At 35.5% G+C, this 19727-nt stretch overlaps 1 protein-coding gene across 5 annotated transcripts in view; it reads right to left on the bottom strand.

Moving 5' to 3' along the window:
• The window catches only part of INPP4B (inositol polyphosphate-4-phosphatase type II B), an 834063-nt gene that overhangs the window by 110126 nt on the left and 704210 nt on the right, over positions 1-19727 (bottom strand). For all 5 annotated transcript variants that reach the window (XM_032147659.2, XM_032147632.2, XM_032147654.2 and 2 more), the window contains 2 exons: positions 19435-19638; positions 4734-4890 (listed from right to left, as the gene is read on the bottom strand). In XM_032147659.2, the coding sequence (XP_032003550.1) occupies positions 4734-4890; positions 19435-19638 (361 nt within the window). The remainder of the gene's footprint in view (positions 1-4733; positions 4891-19434; positions 19639-19727) is intronic.

Here is a 19727-nt window from a genome sequence, read left to right on the forward strand (position 1 = left end):
GCTTTCAGATACACCTTAGACTTAATGTAAAGAAAGAAAAGTAAATTTGTTTTTTATTGCAAAGGATTGTATCTGTGCCAGTGGGTACAATGAAAGAAAACATATTAGGATCAAGGTCTGGAGTACGCTGCTCTAGAAGATAAAAAGAGTTTTCTATAACTGAAGATGTGCCTCATAGGCTAGTTGAAAATTGGCAGAGATATTGTAGATAAGCTTCTTAACATATTTTAGGAGGTTTAATTACAAAATCTTTAAGATGACATCAAAATCTAAGATTCTAATATTCACTGATTTTATCTTTGAGTCAGCAGTTTATGAAACTGAAGGCATGTAGTGCTACACAGACAGCGGATGCTTAGAAAGGTGTTTGAGTGTACTACAAATAAAAGGACAATCTTCGTTCATTAGGAAACCACATAAATATACATAAGCTGTAGAACTTTGGAATAGTTATTCTATTATTTCTGTTCAGAACAGCACAGAAAGTTTTACATCTCTCAGCACTATCTGCACTTACCCTGAAAAGAAATTTATAAAGCAAGCCAAAGATATACTGTAAAACCTTGGTTCTCAAACAAACAGAAAACCTTCAAAACTACAGATTTAAAATATTACTAAAAGGAAAATTTGCAACTTGAGAAGAGAAATAGCTGTAGGTTATAGAACAACATAAGAAAGTGGATAAAAGTAGCAGAACTTAGATGACCATCTGTTTAGCCATGTTAAGTATACAGCAACAAAACAAACACAAATTATAGCTACAATGTAAAAATAAAGGAGTGTGATGAAAAAGAAAAACTGTCATAGGATTGATTTACTCCAAATTTAAAAATGTATCCCAACATAAATCACAATAATCAAAACCCTATGAAATAAAACAAAATTCTAGAATTTGATTTAAAATAGACACAGAATCTAATACACAAAAAACCAGAAGAAATACAACATGAAGAATAACATCACTAACAAATGATGCTGCAAGAAATGCTTATCAGTATTTATCATATCATACATTGTAATAAATACCGTATGTCTCAAATTGCTCACCTAATCAATTCACTAATTAATTGTAAAAAAGAAAGGAGCAAAATGGCTTTTGCACCCCAACTATGGGCTGGGATAAATTTGGGACTATTGAATAAATACATTTTATTATAAAAAATAATATTTTGGAATATAGCAACGTGTTATACAACGTCAAACTTCACAGAAACAACAAATTACAATATGATATTTTCACCCAAAGTGCCATGAAATCAGTGAAAATATTTAAGGCTGAGAAGATTGCAATTAGAAAGGTGCTTTTAGATCCTGTTAGTTAGAGTGCCTTTTGTTATAGAGAACCATGAAAATGTTTCTATCCATCCAGAAGCTGATTTCTAAATGCTGTTCTCCAGTAAAATGAAACCAGGGTTCTTTGGCTGAACCTGGAGCTGGGGTAGGGAAAATATAGGGTGAGCCTAGAGCTTCTTATGGTGCCAAAGAGGAAGGCAGTGAGTAAAAACAAGTAAGAAAATGAGTAAGGGAAATAAGAAAGTAAGGGAGAAACAACATATGGGAGGATGTTGTCAGAAGGACACAGAAATCAACTTGAATAGGAGAGAACAACTTGAGTCCAAAATAAATAATATTAGTATTGGATTCTTAACCAAATAATAAAATAAGTATTCAAAGAAGAAGAAAAGATTTTGAATGTTGTCACCACAAGGAATGATAAACGTCTAAAGTGATGAATATGGTAATTACTCTGATGTGGTTATTATGTGAATAAAGGAGCACATGGAGTTTTACCCCAAAATATGGCTCCCTGATATAATGAATATTTTGAATTACAGGCCCTTAGAGATCAACAGATGCTAGAACAGACTTTTCCCTATCTACATAAAGACGGGGCAGACCTACGAAGGAGAAGAGTTGTTTCTCCTCTGCCTCGGCCCCATGTCTCTCAATCTTCTACCTCTTCAAAAGCACAGGCTAAAGTTTCCTTAACTGCCTAAACTCCAGATCTTCAAAAACAAACAAACAAAAAACCAAAAAACAACTACCTGTGATCCATTCCTTGGGTTTTTACTAACTGAACCCATATCCCAGGAGGAAGACTAAAGTCCTCAACAAACCTGGACATATTTTTGTCACAAACCAACAGGCCCAGCAGACCACTGTATGTTCTTCAGGCCCATTAAATTATCCTAAAAATTATTTACTATCTTCCTAAAATCATCCACACTACCTCTCTCCTCCCTTTCCCCTAAAATGTAGGGTATATAAGCATCTGTACCCCATTGAGATATTAGGTAATCACAGTGTGATTCTCCCCTTATACATGATAGCAATAAATGTATATTCCTTTTCTCTTATAAATCTGCCTTTTTATGAGTTAATTTTTCAATAAATTTTCAGAGGGCAAAAGGAGAAGCTTTCCATTCACCCACACATACACATGCATTGAGACATCATGGTGAACCCCATAAAAACATACAATTATTATGGGTCAAATATAATTAAAATTTAAGTTAAAAATAAGTATTCATGAGTCCACATTGATATAAAAAAAATGGATAAATAAATACATAGGAGAGAGGGGGCAACTCTTCCTTACAAAATAATTCCAGTTCTGACAATCTAACTTATGGGGAAATAAAATTTAGTTAAAGACTTAGAGAATCAAAGATGCTTATATGTTAATTACAGCACTATGATAGTACTTAAAAATCTAAAATAATGGCTTCTATTTTGATGAATTCGTTTACAGTCATTATAATATGCGTTCTGGAGAATGGTTGTGAGGAAATATTCAGACAAAAGCAACATACTTCACACATTTAAATAGTGATTTCTCCTAAAAAGATTCTAACACAAGAAAGAATTGATAATGAGTGAAACAAACATAGATAATAAAAGAAGAAAATAAATTAGAGGGCAATATATTGTAGTTTGACTCTAACCATCCACAACACTGGTCTAGTTGTGAATTCTACTTTTGCAGCAACTTCTACTTGGTTTTAGACTATATCTACACAATGTCTCATATTCAAATAAAAATGATTCATCTAATCTTATGGATGATTTATCTACCAAATATTTTACCTTTTAAAATGCATTTTGAATGCCCAGATGCAGTCTTCTGATGAAATACAAGATACACACATACACACACATACACACACACACACACACTATAATTTCAAATATTTTGGAATTTTATTGTCTTCAGTGAGAAGTTTTGGCAACGTTAAACAAAAAATGTAACAAAATCCAGTGTCCCTTACCTCATTTCTGCTAAAAAATAATATGGCTTGAAAAAAATCTATCAATGGACATAGTAAGTCACTAAAATGAATTCTTACCTCATTTTCTAGAGGACAGCATTGTCTGGCCCATACTTGATAATCAATATTTGTTCAATTAAGGAAAATATAAAGTATGCTATTTCTTTATGACATAGCTATGACAAGCTTTCATTTTGATTCATGTAAAGTTATGAAGCTAGATGAGATTCATTAACTAATAAAAACTGGTATTGTTAAAAAAGAAAATCCCTACATACAGTTAGATCAAGTAAGTGTGAACATAAAGAACATTAGCATAAATGTTTTGCCTATATGAATATATGACAGAGGAAGAGGGACCATCTACAACAAGAATACTTTAAAAAGCCATAGCTTACAAATATAATTTAGAAATGATTCTACTGTTAATCAAGTGATGAAAGATTGATGTTTTATATAATTAAACTTCTGACAAAAATGTGAGTAATGTAAAATTAGGAAAACAAATTGAGGAAACATAAATCTAATTTTATAAATGTTTGTATTTTCTTATGACTCTTTTTTTTTTAAAGTAAAAGAACAGATTTCAGCAGAAGAGAGTAGGGTAGTATTGCTTATTCTCTCCAAACACTTAAGATACCCAGCAAAAAAGTCTGACTCAACCCTAACAGCAGTTTCTACTGCCATAAAGAGATGTAGACATTTGCCTTGGTTTTTGTGTCAACATTAATCAAACATTAATCAAATCAACAAAAAGAAAATTTCAAAGCCATTTATAGGGACACACCTGTAGTTAAAACTTTGTTTGTATTTTCTAGCCAACCTTGTAATAAGGTATACATTTGAAAGTATCTGCCTATCTACCTACCTACCCACCTATCTCTCCACAGAAAAACACATGCACTCACATGTATACACATGTGTGTGCATGGTTTCACAAAAATCTAGACTTGTCATACATTTTTTTAGAGCAATATGCTAACATATTCCTTACAATCAAATCTTCCTGTATGTTTTGGAGATAATTTACACAAATATTTCTCAGAATGCAAAAATCATTCTATCTGATTACATTCTGTTAAGAAACCACTGTGAGATACTGTGTCCTTGATATGCTTCTATGTTTCTAAGAGTTAAGTGCAGATGCTTATTTGTCTTTCTAATAAAATTTTGGAGGAATGTGTAAAGGTAGGTTAAACTATGTCAGATCCTTAAAACACTGTTCTTTTTTCAAGGTTTTTATGTGGTAAAATAAGAAAAAAAAGAACATTGCTAGCAGTTCTGAAAACACAACTGAGATGCAATTTGATAAATAGCCTTCCATCATCCAAGCCAGAGCAGTGGAAGAGCATGCTATCAGCACTTTCATCAAAGATACTATTGACTCCTCTTCTATATCATTTTTTTCATGACTTTCTCATTTTGTTTACTCAGTAAATGATTGGGATAAAAATGATTTCTTACCTTTTGGGTGAGAGGGGATGGCATCTGCTAATGAAGGTTCTTTTTCTCCATCATTGTTGCCACCACTGCCTTCACTGCCACCATCTCTTTCAATCAGTTTGTCCACCATAGCAATAATGCAGTTCAGGCTCTTCCCCACATTGGCCCACACCCTGTCCTGAAAAAAGCATGAGTATCACTACATATTTTTGTCACAAAAACAAGATAAGGCAAAGTCAGATAAATCTATTTTAGAGAAGCATTTGGAAGGGTAGTCATTAGAATGCAGATTGAGTAGCTCTAAATTCCCATTAATTTGGTCAGACTATGGATATATAATAAATCTAGGTTCTCTTAATAAAGCAAAAATGAAGTATTATAAATCTTTTTATTTAGTCCATTATTTTCACTCTGTCATAAAGAATTGATGACCATTATACAATACTAATCCATAATTGAGTACAAATTATGATATTTTAAATTGAAGATATCTATTCTCTTTATCAACACTTATTATGAAAGCAAAGACACACCAATATTTTTAAAGAATGGCCTCCTATTGTGTTAGAAATTCTTGGAGTATTTTTGGTTATATAGACACACACACACACACACACACACACACACACATATATATATTTCAGTAGCATTAAGTATATGTACATTGTCATGCACCCATTACTAGCATCCACTTCTAGAACTTTTTCATCTTCCTAGACTGAAACTCTGCACCCCTTACACATGAATTTCACATTCCTTCCTCTTCCAGCCCTTGGCAACCATCATTTTGCTTTCTGTCCCTGTGAATTTGACTATTCTAGGTACTAGAAATTCTGGAAGTATGGCCTTTAGACCACTTCTAACAGAACAGCCCAGAAAATTAGTATGCAGATTCCTGGGTCCCATCAATTGAATCAGAAACCCTGGGAGGAAGGCACAATAAATTGAAATTTTGACAAATTGCTCAGATACTTCTGACCATACTGTCTTAGGACCTCTACTTAATATTATACACTAGAGCTACATAATAAGTCATTTTGAGTGATTTATTTCCCAGGAAGCAGCCTGTACCACTAACGGGCCTCTTTGCCACTAATCTTCCCAGTTCTCTTTAGTAGCCATTTTTGCTTAAGGCAATGCATGCAACTTAATTCTTTGATTCACAAAACTGCTGTTAATTGTTTAAATACTATTTTGAATATAGATATCACGATAGACGACTGCCATTCCTCACTTCCTTCGTGCTTCTCTTCCTACGTCATCTAGCACTAACTCCTAATTTCTCTCTCCAGGCATCATACCCAGATAGATTTGTGGTGTTTTCCCTGCATCACACCACAGAACAACCTTTCAGTGGGTGCTTTCTTTATAATAGAGCTATCTCAGGAATGTGGAGTACCACTTAATGTAAAGATAGTACTAAATTGTAGTATTTCCTTAGTGGTTTGTATCTTTTTTCTCAAATGTACTTTTTTTCCTCAGCTAATTTTTCTACTTCATAAACATATAAATTAATTTTGGAAAGGATAAATCAAGGAATAGACACTAAAGTTGAATTTAGATTATGTGATGGCTATGTTGTAAAGACGGAGTGCACAGACATGCCCACTTTAGCTGAGGAAGTAATAGGGTTTTAAAGAAAAGCAGAACATTCAAAGTTAGCACAGGTAATTTTGGATCCTTATGTGACATGCTACCTAGGAGACACTGAGAAAAGTACTTCCTCCCTGGGGAAGCCCAGTCGCCTCAGTTGGAATGATAATTCTTGCTCTAACTACCTTACCAAGCTACAATGGGAGCCAAATGTTATGTTTTCTATGAAGGCACTTCTTGAAATTATTACTATTTGGCAAAATCACATCCAAAACTTACTGGCTTTCCTAAGTGGATCAAGCTTTCGCCTCACCCTGTAACCTTGAGTAGGAAGTATTCTATTAACCGCAAGCGAGTATAACAATCTTTCCGCTAAAGTCAGATCTTTCCACAAAGAATTGAAAGCACTTTACCTCGAAGAAAAATTTAAACACCAATCACATCCATAGATTACACCATCATCTGCCTGTTGTCTGAGAAAATGGTGTAAAGGAACCTCTGAGCCATAAGCCAGGAGAGCTAAGGAAGCTCATTTATTCCAGGAAGAAATGCTGGGGAAAGGTAAGTAACCTGATGGTCTTGACATCTGGATTGGGATTTGGTGAAGAGCTTCCATTCTGGAGCACAATAACAAACTCATGCCCTCTCTTTTGAATATGTCTTAATCACTACCACCAACTGCATTTTTAAGGTGATTAAATTGAAAAATGAAACAACTCTCCAGCTAAAACTGGAAATCAACTCTGCTACTGAGGAAAAAAAGGGGAGCAGGTTCCTCTCAATTTTCCAGATTAGGTTTGTTCATAAGTTGTCAACTCTTTTGCTGTTGTCCATGTTGAAAGGAACTTGTGTGTGTGTTTGTGTGTGCGCGCCTGCATGTATGTGGCACAGTTGACTCACTGCAGTCATGATCTCCTGGGTTCAGATGATCCTCCCACCTCATCCTCCCAAGTAGCTGGGACCACAGGCCTGCCCACCACACCTAACTAATTTTTGTAGTTTTTGCAGAGATGGTGTTTTACCATGTTGCCCAGGCTGATCTTTCACTCCTGGGCTCAAGTGATCCACCCACCTCGGCCTCCCAAAGTGCTGGGATTACAGGTGGGAGCCACTGCACCTCAGGGAACTTTATATTTTGATCAAAGATCAAGTCGCATTGCATGTTGCTTTTCTTATATAAAGGAATGTAAGGGATGGATCAACTTCTCTTAATCACATCTCTGAAGAGCCTGAAAATAAAAGTATTTAAAAGATAATTTGACATTCACACGTATATATTGTTCTTCCTTTCCAAACAGCTCAGGTTATAAGATTTTGCTCATAGAAAGGTCACCTTTGTAGACTGTAAAGAGATCTTCGTTGGTCTGAGGAGCATAGTGAAGCATGTTCATTGGCTAAAACCAATAAGCATGTCATAAAGGGTTATATATATGGTAGGCAGAATAAAAAAATTTAGTCATTAATGTTTAGAGGACATAGGAGATGAGACAATATTTGTTAGGGTGAGAAATTGAGCAGTCTCTTCTGTGATACTAATACATAATTTAGGAATAATCAAATATTTGCTTGAGGGCACACTCAGCAGCAGATCCTAAGCGGACTCCTTCTATTCCTTGTCTGTTGGAGAGGAGATGCTGCCTGTCTGGTGGTGAGAGAATTCAGCCTTGCTGGTCATGGCCTCCTTCTCTTTTATGGCCTTTACTAAGTAGTTATTACTACTTAGTAGCAGTTACTGAAGGTACTGATGTGTGTTTCTGTCTCTAACATTAGACTGAGTTATTTGAGAACTGTGTTCTTGTTTTGTGGCACAGGGCCTGGCTCTCAGTAATTTTTGTTGGAGGAAAGAAAGGCAGGTGGAGAAAGAGGCAAGAAGCAAGAGAAGGAAGAGAAGGAGGTGACTCCAAAGACAGATTAAAGGCTGGTATTTATATTCACTTTGTGTATGTACATTGGCTAATTTAATGTTCAAAAGCCACCAAATAAGGTTACTGTTATCGACTCAGTTTTTAGAGATAAAGAGACTTCTGGTAAGAGATGTTTAATAACACTCAACATTAAAATGGTATAAATGGACTAGAACTTCCATTCTGTTTGGCTCCAAAGACTTGATTCTTCTACTGTGATTTTCCACAGAAATGGGGTACACAGTAGCACAAACTAAGCAGAAAAAAAACAAAAACAAACAAAAAACAGAAAAACAAACAAACAAAAAACAGAAGGGTCAGGTAGAGGTGTGTGCCACCTTACAGGAGCAAGACTAGGTTTTAGTTATCTGAGACTTAAATATGAGTCCAGTGGTGGATCCTAGGATAAGAGATAAGTCTACAAAATGAACTGGCTGGTCCCGTCCCATTGACCCTCAAGTCTGAGATCAAAGGTGTCTTATAAGCAGGGATAGAGCAGTCACTTGGTTAAAGGGTCATTCAGTTTGGCACAAAGGACATAAGTGACCTGCATTAATAAAGGAGTATCAGGATCAAGCCCCATATCCATTCATGTGACCAGGATATAGAGCAAGGTGCAGATAACAAGGAAGAAAGATGATAATTTAATTACTAGGAGACTGGAGTACATGGTAGTCAATTATTTTGAAACTAGGATGCTAGAGAAGGGTAAGAAAGATTTTTAAAGGAAAGCCTTGAATATCTGAGTTCTTTCCTAAACAAGCCCCTTTCCATTATATCTCTGTGAAAACATACATAGAGGAAAGTTACCAGCAAAAATACATTCTCATTCTGATGATTTTTACTCACTGTGCCAGTCCACAGGGGAAATGCCTTATGCCTAGATTGCTGGTATGAGGCTAGGGCCTACACTTCTTTCTTCTCTACTGAAACCACACAATTAGTTTCAGATTGCTCCCATGATGAAGAAAGGCTGATTAGTGGGAAGACAACAGTAGCATAAGAATGTGGCTGCAGTACGTGGTGCTTCCAGCCCCTCCAGATCCTGCTTAGCTCCCCTCTACATGAGAGGATCAAAAACAACCACTACCACCTATCAGAGAAATGGATTGCTGGGACTTTTTCCCAGAAATAGCAACCATTATCTTGCTAGGTCCCCTACTGTATGAAGGAAGTAATGGGGAATCGGTAGGTTAAAGTCTAATCTTTATTCAATGGAGCCAAATTGGTGTATTTAACCTCCATGGAGCCTTCACAATAACCCTACTCCTTGGAGGTGAACTGGCTATAAACTTTTCCTGGTCAATAAGGGCATGGAGTCAGTGGGGAACCAGCAGCAATATTTATTTCACTCTGAGTCAGGTGCTCATTTGTTTCTGAGTTACAACCTAAGGTAACATGCAGGTCAAACCCAATGGCAGTAGATGCAAAAATGTTGACGGATGTAGCCAGGGGCACATTACACCTGGCAGATGAGCCATGAAGGCAGGCAGCATGATGGTGACTCAGCATGTCACACAATTGTGAGTTTAGTAGCATCAAGAGAAATCCTGACTGCTTTGGAGCAGTAGTTAACTTAAAAAATATATTCCGTAATGCTTAGCCGACCATCATTTTCTAAGGCCAATTTTTGATCAGAAAGAATGTGAAGACTAAGCCAGAGCTGATATAGATGTACAAAATAGCCTGATGTATCTGTATTTCCATGAATAATTTCTCACTTGTCATTATCAATTTCTGAGGACTTTGATTAGAAATAGTGAATTAACAAGGCCAATCCCATCTTTAAAAAGAAGCTTCCATTTATCTCTGATTTTGATTGAGAGCAATATGCTCTATACTGGCCAAGGTCTATAATACTGCAAATCTTTATTCTTTCAAGAGCTGGATAGCTTTTCTCCCTGAACCCTTTATCCAGACTGTTAGGTAAATTGAGTTGCACTTAAAATATTCTGTGTTTCAAACTGGCACATGTATAGCCCACGGTATCTCTCTTTCACACACACACACAAACCCCACATATCAACATACACACGTCAACACACACACACATTCACTAAAAATAGCCAGACATGTAAACATCTACCAGATGAGATTCCCTGATCTTTCCTTCCTATTGGTCCTCCTGCTTTAACTTCACCTATTTCCTCATGTAAAAATACCTGACCTTCATCTCCCAATAACTATACTCAGTTTAAAATTCACTCCTGGCCTTATCTGGGAAAGGAATCCCTTGTAACAAAAATGGACTCAATTAGCCATTGTTTCTCCAATTTTGACCTCTCCATATTCCCCTGGCTTGGATTTTTCCCAGGCCTATATTATATGCTATCACAAAATCAAATCTATGACTGCCACATTAATCTTCATTGATCACCCTCCTCATTTGATTATTTCTAATCAAAAGCAGGCTTAGCACTATAGCCAATATTACATTCTTCTCTCAGCCTGGAGGCATATCTATAGTTGGGTAGACCTAGATAATTCTTATTTCTCATTAGTCTTTAAAATGAAACCTTCATCCAGATGTCTTCTTGCAGTCTTAGAAACATGCTGTTGCATTAAATCAACATATATTTACTAGGCATCTGCTATATGCTGGCTCAGCGCTAAACATCAAAGATTTGAAGGAAACCTTGGAAGATCTAATATTTCTAATATCTTGAAACATGTTGACTTTTATACCTAGAATACTTTCTCCGTTATCTTCCATCAAAGTTCTTGCCCTTTCAAATCTCACCATCTCCAAGAATGTTTCATGCTTCTCTCCTTTCTCTTTGCCTAGCATGCTTTTTGTTCTTTTTTTTTTTTTGAGACGGAGTCTCGCTCCGTCGCCCAGGCTGGAGTGCAGTGGTGCAATCTCGGCTCACTGCAAGCTCCGCCTCCTGGGTTCATGCCATTCTCCTGCCTCAGCCTCCCGAGTAGCTGGGACTACAGGCGCCCGCCACCTTGCCTGGCTAATTTTTTGTATTTTTAGTAGAGACGGGGTTTCACCATGTTAGCCAGGATGGTCTCGATCTCCTGACCCTGTGATCTGCCCACCTCGGCCTCCCAAAGTCCTGGGATTACAGGCGTGAGTCACCGCGCCCGGCGCTTTTTTTTCTTTTTAATAGACTGTGTGCTCTATAAATGAAATGACTATTATTTTTTAATCCTTTCATTCTCATGTCTTAGGCCTAGAGAGGAAATAGATGAATAAAAGAAGAATGGATACAGGAATAAAAGAAAGAAAAAGAGGATAATTCTTCCATCTTTTCCGACTGTCACATAATGACTCTGAATATTTTTGGCATTTTTAAATTTCAAAATTTCTTCTTCTTTCTTTTATTTTTAGAGATAAGATCTTCTGTTGCCCAGACCAGAGTGCAGTGGGGTGATCATAGCTCACTGCAACCTCAAACACCTAGGCTTAAGCAATCGTCCTGCCTCAACCTCCCAAGTAGCAGGGATGACAGGTGTCTGCCACCACACTTAGCTTGGCATTTTTAATGTGTATCACACAACCACCTGCATCCTTGGAATATCTTTCAATACCTCTGCTCATTTTATGAGTGCTAGTCATCTTACTTAAATGAGATGATATGACTGTTAAGGTCAGGTTTCATATAAGTGCCTATACCACTGTTGCACACTGTTTATATTTATTGCATATCTATTGACTGACTTACTAATCTGTTATTTGGTAGTAAAAATAAATTATACTATAAGAAGTTCTCATTACATGCATCTTCAAATTGAATTTATAACCAAGTTCCTACTCTGAATGGCTGCATTCAACCTAATATATGCCACATCATGCTAAAGCTTTCAATTCAGTGCAAATATTAAATAAAACATTTAATAAGTGAAAACATTCCACTGATTGACTCAAGCTTTTAACTTTAAATTGGTAATTGGATGTTATCTGCACACCATTAGATACTTGCCCAACTGGTTGAATTGTATGACATTATCAGTGTGTTGTGCACAACCATTTTCAAACATTAATTCTTTTTAATTGTATGAACCTTGATAAATCAAGCTAACAGTCTGCCTATATATACCATAGTGTTTCCTTCACTTATTCACTAAATTTTGGAGTTAAAAAATTTCTATTTTGTGTAGTGCCAGCTACTCGGGAGGCTGAGGCAGGAGAATGGCGTGAACCCGGGAGGCGGAGCTTGCAGTGAGCCGAGATCGCGCCACTGCACTCCAGCCTGGATGACAGCGAGACTCCGTCTCAAAAAAAAAAAAAAAATTTCTATTTTGGAAACAATATGTCATTATTCAAAATAGAATATATCAAAGTTTGAGGGCACGTGATTTGAATGTAATAATACATTTTTAAAGTGCATGTATGCAAGTTTGCACATTTATTATACACAGGCACATCAAAATACCTGATACTGAGCCAGGCATTATAAATGTCTAGAAAATATCCAAGGGAGATGATGGCATCCAGTACAGAACTGCAGGAAAATCATTACGTTATTTTACATAATCATTACATTATTTCATTACATTAATAGAAATAAAATATCTATTAAAATACAGGTTTGAATTGGAGGATGAGCTGCAGATTCAGCAATTCTATCCATTCACTTATTCCTACATTAACTCTGAAAAAAGACATTGAGCTAGGATGTATAGGATGTGTTAGGTGTTATAAAACAGGGGTTTTATAGGTGAAAATATTAACTGCATGTGGGAATCTAGAAATTGGCAGGATTTCATGAATATGCATGCACATAAAGATCCCGTCTGGGGTTTCTTTTCTTTAATAGAACATTTGTGCATTTTAATGGACAGTCATGAACTTTGCTTAATCACCTTTTGTGGACCTTAATATTGGATAAGTATTCAAAGCACATTTCTCTTGGGTGCTATAGACTAGAGAAGTTCAGGAATGTTTCCCATCCATCAAGAAAAGAGAGGATAGAACACATTCAGTTGCCATATAGGGAACAACTGGCCCCATTCTCCCTGCCTTTGACTGCCCTTTCTGATGGTGGGAGTGAATGCTTTGAGTGTTCCCTTCTCCTTTTAAGATTAACAAAACCATACAACCCTATTATGTGTGACTTAGGGATAAAGGATAAAAAAAAAAAAGAAAAAGCTGGGACAAGGGACAACTAGTCACTTTCAATTTATATTTGCCGGGAAACATCTGAAGAAATTATTTCTGTGTAACTAGAACCTTTATAATCTGCACATTAATAATTAAATAAAGTTGCCATCACTGGTTTCTGGAGGCTTCTGAAGGCCATCGTTAGTCATGACCTTAGCTTTGGTCATCTCTGATTTTCTGTATCTATCTTGAATTTTACCACTTTCTATATTTGAAGATATTTTGAAGATGACTTAAATAGTCACTACAGAGTTGATTAAGATACTAGGAAATATGCACTAGGAAGAGGGGGATATTTTGCAGATGGCTAGAATAGTCATCTTAGAGTTGATTAAGACACTGGGAAATAAGAACCAAGAAGAGAAGGACATAGCTGGTACTCTTCACTGAAGGGGAGAAACAAAATCCTCAAAAGGACTCATGAATTACAGTAGGAGAAAAGCTACTGGACATAGGGCAGAATTTTGAAATATTCTCTGTTTCAAAATAAGAAGACAAATAAAAATAACAATCTGCAGACAAATTTCAAAGACATTAATTTATTCTGTAAATGTGTATTGAGTACCTTTCGTGTTCACATGCTCCACTGTGTAAATGCAACAGTGAATGAGACATTGTTTTTTTTCCTATCAGAGCTTATAAAGTTCATGAACACATGGAGAAAACAGACATAAACAACTGATTATAATCAGTGTTCACTAGGCTATGTGCTCCTGTAATATAAGAATAATGCTTTATTATACAAAATGATTTGAAGTTGGATATATATATATACATATATATTAATATATATACACACATACATATGCATCTGTCTATCACTTACAAAATTTAGAAGTAAATGGCCATATTTTAGTAGACATAATACTCATTTAGGTAACCAAGCTATAAGGTGTTGCTTTGAAGAAGTTTAATCACAGATTAATATCAAGTAGTCTATAAAAATTTGTTACTTCTAAAGAATGAGAATGATTTATCTCCTTCTTATTAAGATCAGGACCATGGTTTTAAATCACATCTAGCCAATCAGATAACTGAACAAAATCTTTTGAATATTAATTTTCACAGGTATCTGCATTATGCATGGTCTCAATGTTCTTCTGTAGAGGTAATGTTTTCTAAGATGGACAGAGTAGTTGGACAAGAGAAGCTGGGAATATAGATCACTACAGATTTCTGGTGGAGATACCTGGCTAAACAGGTTTTGTCCTCAACAGTTAACAATGCTTGCAACTGTCTATGCTCACTGCTACCAATTATGGCAGTATAAATAGCTCTTCAATGCTCCTGTCAAGCTTGGCCTGCTTATGCCTAGTGTTCCATTATTGGAATGCTAAGCACGCAGAGTTATTTATATCCTACTGCTCAAGGTCATCGCCAAGGTCTGATTTTTCACTCATGCAGAAATTCAAAAAATTGCAACCTCAGGCATAAATGGGTTAAGCATTCACATTTGCTGTAGGCATCATTAGAGAAAGGTATAGTAGAAAATGAACTGTATAAAATTTGTAAGGAATATATCAGAAGATGGTTCATATAAATCTTATTCCCAAACACAATCTTTGGTAGTATTGAGTTACAGAATGGCCACAAATTTTTAGGTTATCTATGGAGTTTATTAATAGGATGTTTTACATAAATATTACTATGAATTTGTGCTATTGTTTCTAAAGTCTATAAAATTATTGAAAAATTAATATGGATGGATCATCCATTGTGTTTATGTAACATAAACACATTTAACATAATAAGAAATAACAAATATTTGCCTAGCTTAAGAAAGAAGAGTAAAATTTTAAATTTGGTTTATATTTGTAACATGAAGGGAATTAATTGGATAATTTGGATGCTGAAATGCCGCTTGATACAAAAATGTAGTTCAATTGAAAATGGGTTTTGTGTATGTCTAAATACTAAGAATTGTTTTTCTAGTTTTGTACTTTGCTAGAATGGATCAGAATATAAAGGATCAGAAGTTTCTTTTTTAACAATTGATTTGAATAGAAGTAGGCAGATTTAGCCCTTAACCTATCACTACAGTAATTTTGAAATTAAATCACAGTGTTCCACAGAATTTCAGAATTATTAGAAACCACAAAAACTAGGTCAACTTAATAGTTTGGTTAAATGACATGCTTTCATATTTTGGACAAACTAATCTTGGAATCCCAGCTGCTGGAAGCATCTGTTGCAGAGACACAGAGAAAGAAAAGTAATATGTCATCTCAACTAGCTAAAAGAGAATGCTATGTTAGTTTATTCCTTGGCACAGATTGTTATACAATCCCAAATATTCCTTTGGGGTTTAATTGTTTACTAACTTTTCAGGAAAATAAACCCTTAAAGCATTCCATTATTTAATAAGTAAAATTCAGCAAATAATGGATTTTTGTAAACATTCATTTTAGTTTCAATCTTTACCATATTGACTAGATAATTATTATCCAGATTCATATGCCATCAATTTTGTCAACGAAACAAGTTGAAAAGAGAAAGGACAGCCTTGTAGTGATTTAGAGTGAACAGGATTCTCTTTTTTGACTTCAAAAGAATGGTTCTTACCTGCATCAGCCAGGTAGGATTTAAGTGTAATCTAATACCATTTATTTGCTTCCCAAATACTTATTATAAGAAGCTAAGTACAGTTGTTCAAGTTAGGTAATTATTACAGTCACTATCAGAAATTAAGTAAAGTAAATAAAAAATGCTTAATGGAATTACTGTAACCTTATTTGCAAACGTAAGCCAATTTAAGTGATCAGGGAATATCTTCACATAATATCACAGAAACCCAATTAAATTAATTTAAAACACTGAATTACTACCAGCATTGACTAGACTTGTAATCAGCACTGAAACTTTTCTAACAACTAATTAAAAAAGGGAGTATACAAAGTTATGTTTCTAATTCATTTAATACCACAGTCTCTAAAGGCATTTTCAATTAGCTACATTTTCTTTAGTTTTACTCAATTTATCAAAGTTAGATAAAGCTTTGAGAATAATGTTAAATGTTTATGACTCTGGTGAACTATTGTTTCTATCTTTTTATAAGGGATTTCTATCCTTTGATGAAGGAATGTTTTCAGTAGAAAGTGGTTGCTAAGGAAAATCAATAAAAATGTTATATACCAATCAAACTCGGTTATTGTTTGCAAAAAGAGTAAAATTATATTAGAAGGAGAGAAATAGAAGTAACTTTTCTGAATGGGAAAGATTTTTCTTGTAATTATGGTAAATTTAGACAAAGCTTGTATATGCTCTCCAGAAACAATGAGTTCAGAAGGAAGCTTAGAAATGACATTAAGGAGATGCAGAGAGCAATGCAGCCCTTCATTATTACCCAACTCCTTTTGCCTTTGAAGGACAACAAGAGAAACTGAGATGACACCCTTTCATCAACTGGAGAAAAGAATCAGGAAGACTTTTTTCCTGGTGTGAAGACTAGAAAATATTCCCAAAAGAATAATGAATGCTAAACAAACAACCATGCCACCTGATACTCCAGCCTTTGCTGGCCCATCACAAAGCCTGGAATTATTCTCAAATTTTTCACGTTACTCATTAGCTCAAGTACTAATTTCTTCAGTGCCTATTTGAAACCTTCACCACTCCCTCCAGTCCTCCCCATGTTTTTCTCTTAGCACATCATTCTGCTTTATGGATAAAAGCAGCCATCCAGCCCCAACCACCCTCACATCTTCACATCCTCCCTGCAGTCTCAGGAGAAGGGCCTGTTCTTCCACCTGGACCCTACCATTGACTTTCTTCCTTCTCTTGTAAGGACCTTGCTCCATCAGTTATCACCTCTGTGCCTCTCACATAGCCTTTGGAATATAACATGCTCAAATTTCACTCACTTTAAAACAAACATGTAAATAATAATCACAGGCACAAACACACACACTACCTTTCTCTGCATGTCAGCTATTATGCCCCATCTAAAAGGGCACCGCATCTTCTTTCTTGAATGGTTAACTTGTACTTACATTTAAATCTCCAGAATTACTTCTGGCAACACCACTATAGCTACCACATTCTTGCTGTATCCCATGTACATCTCTAAGGCTACAGTGCGATTGCCATTTGTCTTTCTACAGCCCTGAATAGGCTGTGGAGTAACTGAGGGCCCACATTGTTCACCTGTTGTCCCCAGCATGTGGCACAGTGAATAAGGCAGAACAGGTACTCAGTAACGCTGACTGAAGGAATAGTTCTCTGTAAAACTTCTCAGCTAATGATACAGTCCCCACTTTCTTCCTTCTTTGCCCATCATAAGACAGTTCTGGACTTAAAATTTTGAGTTGAAGTCATATTAGCAGAAACTGTCTTCTATCATGTCTCTTTCTAAGCTTTGTTGCAAAATGTTGTAACTATTTGTTAACATATTTTTATCTATCACTAGACTCTGAGCTCCAAGAACTAAGGATCTAACATTACATACCTTCCCACTTAAGATACTTAATAAAAGGTTTCCAAAATTATCTAAAGAAAAGGAAACAAGGAAGGAAGGAGAGGGACTATTTTCAACAGGAAGAGGGGGTCAAGGTGAGGGGGAGGGTTTGTAAAACATAGTGAATTAAAATGAGGGGGAAAAATTCCAGAATTCTCACTTGATTTAATATAAAGTGGTAATTACTTGTCAAAAGGTTAACACTGGATGTTTATTAAATAAAATATATTTTCTTTTCTGTATACGCTCAAACTCTTCAAAATTCACAATCCACGTTGTATGACATATCTAATTTCCCCACTTATCTCAAGGGATAGTATTAATCTTCATAATAAGATTATATACTTTATATTACTTAAGAAACATATAACAATAATACTAAAGTAATATAATGCATTTGCCTTGGCCTTTCCAGGTAATGGAGCATCATAACATGGGTAAATCATTGATTTCATGACCACTCTAAGAGCTAACAGAACACGTGCTGTTATTTTCATTTTACAGTTGAGAAAATTGAACTTCAGAGAGGTTAAGAGGTGTGTACACTTGGAACTGTGAAAAAAAAAAACTGAAGAAGGTGAAGGTAAAAGGGAGAAAGAAATATTAGATTTGCTCTTTGAAAATGCTTCACTGGGAGAAATGCGATTTTAATCACCAATGACAAACACTTGCTCAGCATTTACCTCTTGGAGCCCAGCTCTGTCTTTTTTGTGATAGAAATTTTACCAAAAGAAAAAGCAGGCATCACCTCACAGCCTTTCAGGTAACATTTTTTTTTTTTTTTTGAGAGACCTGTGTCTTTCAAGTAATTTACTCCCCAAACATTCTTAAATTCTAGGGTGGCAAGAAAAGTAATTGTTAACTAAAAGCTTAACATCTAATACGGCTAACACACTATTTTTTTTGTTAAACATATGATACAGTAATAGATTTCCCTTTGTGTGTGTGTGTATAATATGCATATACTTTGGAGAATTCTTGAATAATTTATATGTATTGATTCAGTAATAACACCCTGTTCCTCTGCCATGGTGCACCTTCACGTTTCTCCCATCATATTCGGCCCAATTAGAATTTCTCTCACCATATTTATTTCCTTTGTTTATTCATCTTTCCTAGCTATTTTTTCATATCCTTTCATGAGGCCATTCTTCTGTAAATTTTAGAGCACCTAGAGCAGGATCTTACATTATAGAATCTTGAGTGAGAGAGATTTGCGAGATATCTGTGTCTACTGTCATTTAAATGTGAATAATTTTAAAAAGTACTTCCAGAACCAAAACACTGGATTGCAACAATGAAAATACTTGTTGCATCTAAGTAGTAGTAACATGGAGGATTTTTTATTCTTCTTCTAAAAAATAACTTTCATGTTTTACATAGCTTGGCAATAAATAAGGAAACATAGAGTCTTGTAACTGTTGCATCTTCACTTGGATGACAGATTCTCACTTATATATATAATTCATTGGCTAGCAAATAAATTTTATCAGTATTTCGACTTCCAAAAAAAATTGCCCCTAAGGAAAAATGTGGCCCATTTGTCCACAATCTGTGTTATAACTTTTTTCCATTTTTTAAAATGCAAAGCAGAGCTATCTGATCATTCCTACCTTATTTCTCATCACTAAACATTGAAAGGCAAGCGATATACAAGAGACTTACCCACTCTTCCTCATCATAGTCTGAATGATGTGGTATGGAGTCCTGCCTTCTCATCAGTGGGGGTTGGTCTTGGGGACTGCTCTCCTCTGTGCTGCTCTTAGGAGAGGGTGGTTTCTTAAGAATGCCTCCTGGCCTTGCAGTGTAGAGTGCTAAAAGAGCACTCCTGACAAGTTGATCCTTGAAGGCATGTACAAAAAGCTCTGTCTGGAAATAAATTGACAAAGATTAAAAACACCTTGGTAGGCATCTCAGCATAGAGCTGTGAAAAGGTCAATTGCAGATTTGTTGATACT

Source organism: Hylobates moloch, unplaced genomic scaffold (assembly GCF_009828535.3).
Source record: "Hylobates moloch isolate HMO894 unplaced genomic scaffold, HMol_V3 SCAFFOLD_3, whole genome shotgun sequence".
NCBI lineage: Eukaryota > Metazoa > Chordata > Mammalia > Primates > Hylobatidae > Hylobates > Hylobates moloch.